The sequence below is a fragment of the Pteropus vampyrus genome, unplaced genomic scaffold (genome assembly GCF_000151845.1).
Source record: "Pteropus vampyrus isolate Shadow unplaced genomic scaffold, Pvam_2.0 Scaffold272, whole genome shotgun sequence".
NCBI lineage: Eukaryota > Metazoa > Chordata > Mammalia > Chiroptera > Pteropodidae > Pteropus > Pteropus vampyrus.
The window spans coordinates 1,161,708-1,169,729 of record NW_011889053.1 but is presented as its reverse complement, the minus strand read 5'-3'; the positions used below and the strand labels follow the sequence as shown (position 1 = coordinate 1,169,729).

Below are 8,022 nucleotides of genomic sequence, written 5' to 3'. Positions count from 1 at the left end.
GCCATGTTCCCCGGGTCCGTGCCCGCGCTCACTGCCGGGTCTTTTCCTGGCCAGCCCAGAGCAGGTGTAAAGTGCGGTATCCCACTGTGGCATTTGCCTGATGACTGATGACACTGAGCATCTTTCCATGTTCTCTTCGGCTATTTATATATTTTCTTTGGCAAAATCTCTGTTTAAATCCTGTCTTTAGGGTTTAACATTGAAAACAAAGGCAACAAAAACAGAATTAAGGGGGACAACATCAAACTAAAAAACTTCTGCACAGCACAGGAAACGATCAGCAAAACAGCAGGGCAGTCCACAGCACAGGAGTAAATCTCAAATGGTGTGTCTGGTAAGGGGCTGCTATCCACGATGCATGAAGAGTTCACACAGGTCAGCAGCAAACAACCCAGTTAAAAATGGGCAGAGGACCTGAATAGACATTTTTAAATAAAAGACATTCAAATACCAATAGGTACATGAAAAGATGCTCAACATCACTAACCATCAGGGAGATGCAAATCAAAACCACAGTGAGATACCACCTCACAGCTGCTATGACGGTTCTCATCAAAAAGACAAGAGATTAACAACTGTCGACGTGGATATAAAGAAAAGGGAACCCATGCACTGTTAGTGAGATTGCACATTTGTGCAGCCACTATGTAAAACAATGTGGAGGTTCCTCAAAAAATTAAAAATAGAACTACCTTATGGCTCAGCAATGCCACTTCTGGGCATTTATCCAAAGAAATCCAAAACACTAATTCAAAAAAATATCTGCACCCCCAGTGTCACTGCAGCATTATTTACAAGAGCCAAGATATGGAAGCCGCCTAAGTGTCCATCAGTCGATTAATGGATACAGAAGATGTGGTGTCTGTGTGTGTGTAGTAGAATATTATTCAGCCATAAAAAGGAAATCCTACCATTTGTGGCAACATGGATGGACCTTCAGGGCATTGTGCTATAAAATAAGTCTGAGAAAGACAAGTACTGTATGATCTCACTTACATGTGGAATCTAAAGAAACTAGATTTGTGAACACAGAGAACATATTGGTGGTGGCCAGAGGTGGGCAGGGTTGGCGGTGGGGGAAATTGGTGGTGGTCAGACTTTCAGTTACAAGGTAATTAAGTCCTGGGGATGCCATGTAAACATGGTAACTGTAGTTAACAACACTATGTTTGAACGTTGCTAAGGGAATAAATCTTAAATATTTTCATCAGAAAAAAAGGTTTTCTAACCTTGTAAGGTGATGGATGTCAACTGAACTGAGGTGACTTTCACGGGTGTACGTGTAGCACATCGTCCCGTCATACACCTGGGTGACTAATACAGTGTTATATCAGTTATCTCAGTGCAACTGGGAAAAAACAGAGAATAAAAAACTGCTTTGCCTATTTTTAACTGGGTTGTGTTTTTATTGAGTTGTAAGAGTTTTTCTATATTTTGTGTTCTAGTGGTCTCTTACAGATGTATGATTTGCAGATATTTTCTCCCATTCTGTGGGTTGGTTGTCTTCACTTTCTTAATGGTGTCCTTTGAAGTACCATTTTCAGTTGTGATGAGTCTTTTGTCTGTTTTTTCTCTTGTCACTTGCCCTTTTTAGTGTAGAAAGTAACAGTTTTAATAAGTGAAAGTTATTTATAAGTAGAATTTCATTCCTATTATTATAAAAATATCACATGCTTGTTATAAAGTGCTTTTAACAAATCAGTAAAATTCAGGAGTGGGTGGTCCCTTTCTCCTGAACTCTACTGAGTGGTTCAGATATGTTTTGTTACCATTTTGGAGTGTTAAATAGTGATCAATCTACAATTTGAACGTGATAGTTTTACTTTTTGTGCTAATTGCCATTTTCCAGAATTTAAAAAAACTTTCTAAAAGAAAAACCCCCACATATTTTTATATATTGCTTTTAACAACTGCTAACTGCCATAATCCTTCTGGGAATCGCGTAACTTTTTTATAATTTCTTATGCTTTTATAAAGCTTAAGGGAGCACGTTTTAAAAATTATTTTAACTTACTTAAATTTTCTTTTGAGATTTCATGTATTATTTTAGTTTTTATTATAAAATGCATACTTATTCTAAAGCTAAATACTTCAGAAGCGTGAGAAGGAAAGAAGGCCAAGCCCCCAGCCGCCCAGGCGTGTGGGTGGCAGTGCCATAACTGATGTGTTACCAGCTTTCCAAGACGCCATGTGCGTGTGTCACCACCTGCACGTAAACATGTGTGTGGGGTTTTACACACGATCTTTTTTGTAAGTGGGGTGACAAATTCTAAAGATCTTTTTCTTACCATCAATTACAGCAAAACCATCTGGCACTTGCGAGTGTCTCTGAGAGCTTGTTTCCTGTTTGCTGAGAGTAAATTGCACTCTGATGAATTTGATAATGCCGTGCATTTCTCTGGCAGTCATTTATCTGTGGTGTTTCAGGAGCTGCTTCTGTCTGAGACGGAGACCCCTGTTTTTCCGCCGTACTTGTCCTCGTCCCTGCCCTCCCTGGAAGAGCTCTTCGCCGTCCAAGTCAAGCATGTGGTCTCGCCGAACGAGGTGCGTGGTGCCCACGGGTCGTCGCTGGTGCAGACACAGTGAGAAGTGCCGGTCGGCCCTCTGCCATCGGCTCCTCACGTTTCCGTCTCACTGGTTTTAAATACTTGAAAACCAGGGGACCTGGTTGCCCCCCCATCCCACCCCTGAATGCCATGATCAGACACTTTTTTATACATTTCTTAAGCACTTGCTGGTTTTCCCAGCGTTTTGTTGCTTTAGTTATGTCACATCAAATGTTTAGACTTTTAAACTGGACCTGCTTCCACCCATGCATCTTACCTGTCTCCTTCCCGTCCTCCGGGACGCCAGGTGCTCCGGGCCCTGCTCTGCTCCACACCACCGGGCACCTCCTACGCTCTGCCATGTCCCCACCAGAGCACCACTCCAGGAAGACAGGGATTTCTGTCTGGTCACCAGTATGTCCCTGATGCTGCCTGATGTCGGGCAGGCACTCAGTGAACTCGGGATGAACGAGTACAGTACAGAGAGAGTCCTTGGCTAATGAGAGACAAGCGACAGCTCAGGCAGCGCATGCAGCTCCTGCATTCGCCTCACAGTGACGTCCCCGTAAAGGCAGCAGCAGGGGCTGCTCTGCGACCTCATCAGGGAGCAGAGTGCACCGCTATCACTGGCTTTATGACGGTGTTTTTCGTATTATTTCTTGCTGCATAACAGATCACCCCAGATTTAGCTGCTTAAAGTAGCGCGGGGCCAGGGTTCCGGAAGCTGCTCGTTCAGTCCTGGCTCGGGGTCTCGCCTCAGGCCGCGGTCCAGGCCGCAGGGTCCCCTTCCAAGAGGCCCCCCGTGACACCGCCTACGCGGCAGGCCCCTCCGTGGCTGCTATCCCGGCCGTCACACACCTGCACTTCTGTCGTGTCCTTCCTGTCACAAAGGTGGACTGCAGTGAGGGGGGAGGGGACATCTATGAGGGTCCCCGGGTCCTTGGAGGCTGTGTGCCGCAGTGATCGCCGTGGAAGTGGGTACTGACACTTCAGCATCGGCAAGTTCTCGCCTTCCCTTCTCCCACTCAGGTGTACATTTGCCTCGATTCTGTGGAGACCAGCAGTCTATGTAAGCAGCACGGCGACACGGATGACAGTGGGGCCAGTTGGGAGCCTGAGCCGGAGAGCCTGGGCGAAGCCCTGCACAGGTTCAACACCAGCGTGGAGGCCCTGCCCGCCCTCACGGACTTCCGCACAGGTAGGACCACACGGGTCTGTGCCGCTCGCCACACGCGCTGCCTGTGGCCTTGGGGTCTCCGCCCCGCTGAGGCTGTGCTGTCGCCCAGCGGACCCAGGCTAGGCTGCCAGGCTCCTCCATGCCCGCCTGGGCTTGTGAATTGTGTGAGGTGATCTTTCTGGGCTGGCAGTTCTGCCACTAGCCCAGATTATGACAGTTGTTGCTCAGACCTAAATGGCAGTAACTTCAGTCACAAAGCACCTAACCTGCTCATTTTAGAGTGGTGGCGATGAGCTCGGGTTGCACCCCATCCTGTCAGGCTAGGTCACACCCTGCTCGTTTCCTTTCTGATTCACTCTCCCAGCTTCACTGCATGCAGGTGACTCCAACTCCTGACTCCAGGAGTGGCGTCTGCACTATGGGCATAATGGGGACAGGTGTTTACTGGGCCCTTGTACATAACAGAGGATTTGCTAAAGCAGCGCACCTGCTTTGACCCACTGGAGTGTCCCCACTTCAGCCAACACTAGCCCTGCCGGTCCCTCTGCCAGAGCGTTCCTCCCCAGATCGCAGAGTGGCCTCGGTCCCTGCCCCACTGTCCCTGTTGGCGGTCTTCCTGATCCCTGTGAAGTAGCCCTACCTGCCGCCCTCCGGCCCATCACTCTGTCCCTCCTACCCTCCATTATATAGGGACTGTCTACTGCTGTGCCAACAGCACTTAGGGCACCTTGCACAAGCAGGTGCTCATAAATATTCGTTGCATGAGTGAAAGAATAAACTCATGATCGTTTTATTTTTGTAAACTCAGATTTATAGTGTGGAAGAAACAGTTTTTCATTGTGTTTTTATCTCAAGGGAAGTCGCACAGTCTACAGAATGTAACTCATAGAGCTCTAGACGCATCATTTATGTGGTTTGCTATAGGTCCTTTATTCTTCACGCGCATGTAGACGTCATTCGTAGGCAAGCGCCAGTTAAATTTGTTCATCTGAATAAGGAATTTATATTGAAGGAGTTGCTCTGTGGATTTAAAATAACATGACAATTAGGCGAGTTTTTAAAGTTCCGCTTTGAGATGAAACCAGTCACATTTTTGAGGCTGGAAATGGTGAAGGTTGGAAGGGGCCACTGATAGTGATTCCGTCGGTGGTTTGCCATGCACACGGCTCTGCAGATGCAATTCTCACCGTTCTAGAAAACTTCTAGAACTCTAACAAAAACCATTCACAGTGAAAGATCTCTACGTTAGAGCCACATCACATTTAAATAGCGTTTGCCCACAACTAGTTTTCTTTGTGGAAATTTTGTAGAAGAGAATATGGAAAAGAAAGGGGGCGGGGGTGGAAGGAGAGCAAGGTGGGCCCGAGGTGTCTTCTGTCTGCTGTGAAGTCTGGAAGCGCGTGACAAGCAGGAGGCACGCGCCGTCACCCTCACGTTCTCGCCGTTTCATGCAGCCTGGCATGCACTCAGCGTTCTCGGGAACGTGAGACTGGCGGGCTCGGAGTGGGCATGTGGGAGCAGAGTCCAGTGTGCGGGTGACGGCTCATCTCCAAGGTGTGCACGCGATGCCACTGGGCTGCAGAGACAGTGTGACAGGGAAGCCCGGCTTTAACAGTCACGCTGGAGCTGTTTGCAGGAAGAGGTGGTGTTTATCATGACAGGGACACGGGGGGACACCCTACGTACGGGGACAGCCACATGCTGAAGTAGCTGTGTTTAGGTAGCATGTGGACTACAGGTGGCGGGGTTGGCGGGGAGTACTGAAGAATCCTGGCAATTGCACTTCTGAGGACTTGTGCTGCAGGTGGCTGAGAGGCCACTGAAGGATTTTAAATGAGAGCAGTGTAATTGGATTTTTTCATCCTGGTGGTTTTAGAAGGGGTGGGAGGAGCACAGACTTGAAAGCAGGGGTGGCAGGAACTGTTTTATCGTCGTCTGCAGAAGATGACGGCTCCGATGAGAAGAGGTTCGCGGAGTCTGGCTATAGGGCCAGGAGTGACCGAGGCCTGGGAACAGCAGGGCTGGGCCGAGCTTGGGGGGCTGCCTCCCTCAGGCCAGTACAGGCGGCATAGCAGGGCACAGGCCAGCTCGTGGCTGGCTGTCCAGTGTTTAATTCTGGACAATGGACAGATGTAATCACGTTGTCTTTGTGCTTTACTTATTTCTGTGAAAATTAAGAAAATAAAAGGCAATGTGCTTTTCTCTTTTTCTCTTTCCAGAAATGCCTTGCCTTGCGGAGTATGACGACGGCTTGTGGTACAGAGCGAAGATCGTGTCCATTAAGGAGTTTGACCCGCTGGCTGTCCTGGTGCAGTTCGTGGACTATGGGTCGACAGAGAAGCTGACAGTGAACAGGTTCAAACACACTCAACTTTCTCGAATTAGGGTTATCAGTTTTTGTTTGTTTTTGACAATTGGAAAGATTCTTACTCTTAAAATATTTTACAGCTACTCATAAATTGGAAATTTGTTTAATCTAAGTTTTTTTTATTGTGGTAAAATGTACATCAACATAAAACATGCCATTTTAGCCATTTTTAAGTGTGCAGTCGGCTGGCATTAGTACAGTCGTGGTATCGTGCTGCCATCGCCACCGTCCATTTGCAGGACTTTTTCACACATCTCAAACAAACTGTTCGCCATTAAGCAGTAGCATTCCATTCCCCTTCCTCCCGCGCCTTTGTTCTTCCTCACGGAAGCACAGTCATACAAGGTTTGCCCTTTCGTGTCTGGCTTATTTTACTTAGCATAATGTTCTCAGGGCTCGTCCCATTGTTGCAGGTATCCAAATCTCATTACGTTTGTAGATGATGACACGCCGATGTGGCTGTACATTTTGTTTATTCACGTGTTGGCGGACACTTGGGTGGTTTCCGTCAGGCGGCGATTGTGAACCATGCTGCCCTGCACGTGGCTGTGGGAGTCCCGCTTCCGGTTCCTCTGCTGTGCACTCCGAAGTGGGGTTGCTGGGTCACGTGCACATTCTAATCTCATATTTGGAAGAACCACCAAACTGTTCCGTGGCAGCCAGGCCCTCGTACGTTCCCACCCAGTGTCTGTGGGTCGCGGCTTCTCTCTGTCCCCTCACCAGCACCTGCTGCCTTCTGTGCGACGGTGGCCGTCCTGACAGGTGGTGTGAGGTGGGACTCCACTGCAGGTCAGTCGGGATTCCCCTCGCAATCGGTGACGCTGAGCATCCCGTCATGTGCTTGTTGGCCGCTTAGGAGTCTTCTTCGGAGAAACGTCTGTTTTCTCATCCTGCAGTTGCCTTCTCACTACTCTGTTGTGTCCTTTGCCGTCTTTAACTGGATGTAATCACTTTTTCTTGTTGACTATGCTTTTGGTGTCATATCTAAGAAATTGAACAGATCAATGTCATAAACTTTTTCCCTGTGTTGTATAGTTTTAACTATTAGAGAATTTTAATTGTGACATTCTGAACATTTTAAGAATTTCTCTCGTGACAGACTGCGTCAAATTCCTCTTCACCTTATGCAGTACCCAGCCCGGGCCATAAAGGTCATGTTGGCGGGGTTCAAGCCTCCCACGAGAGATTCCTCAAAGACGAGGATCCCCTACTGCCCAGAATGGAGCATGGAGGCGCTGTGGGCCATGATAGACTGTCTTCAGGGAAAACAGCTCTACGCTTCTGCCGTGGTGAGCATCTGCCTTCACTTGCCAAAGCGCTTTCTGTCTGTGCACTTGTAGATGCTAAGGTGCTTTAACTGAAGTACGTGAAGCTGTCAGCACTGTACGATTAATTCTAAGATTTGCTAAAATGTCTTAGTTAATATTTAACAACGTTGTCATGACTAAGACAAAACTGATCAAGATGAATGTCCTATAATCAAAGAACGCACAGGTCAGTGGGGACAGTCATGTAAACCAGGAGCTGGGGGCGCGGTCCGCAGTCCTGGGTGGGGGACTGGGGCAGCCGGGATGCTGTCCCCTTGGAAGCCAGGCCCTCAGTGCTGCCAGCCAGTCAGGGAGACCTGGGGCTGGGAGTGTCGCTGAGCTGCACCCTGGAGGACAAGCAGGAAGGGCCAGATGGGGACTGTGGCCAGCCGTAGGCAGCTCGAATGCACCACCGTCACCACCGTGCTGACTTGGAGTCATCCCGTGCAGTCGGACCCGTGTCAGACACCACCCTCCAGACAGCATTAGAGTAAATACACTCTCGTTAGAGGCCGGAATGTCAGGGAGGGCCCGCAGGCGGACTCCAGCTTGCTCCCGTTTTAAGTACTGCAGTGTTTAAAAATGGAAAAATTTTGCCAAAAAAAGTGTATTTCTGATAAGTAT

The 8,022-nt window shown here is 48.4% G+C and overlaps 1 protein-coding gene across 1 annotated transcript in view; it reads left to right on the top strand.

The window, feature by feature from the left end:
• The window catches only part of RNF17 (ring finger protein 17), a 79,362-nt gene that overhangs the window by 68,296 nt on the left and 3,044 nt on the right, over positions 1 to 8,022 (top strand). Inside the window, exons 31-34 of the mRNA XM_011375476.2 lie at positions 2,428 to 2,544; positions 3,576 to 3,744; positions 5,943 to 6,078; positions 7,191 to 7,380. Of these exons, the coding sequence (XP_011373778.1) occupies positions 2,428 to 2,544; positions 3,576 to 3,744; positions 5,943 to 6,078; positions 7,191 to 7,380 (612 nt within the window). The remainder of the gene's footprint in view (positions 1 to 2,427; positions 2,545 to 3,575; positions 3,745 to 5,942; positions 6,079 to 7,190; positions 7,381 to 8,022) is intronic.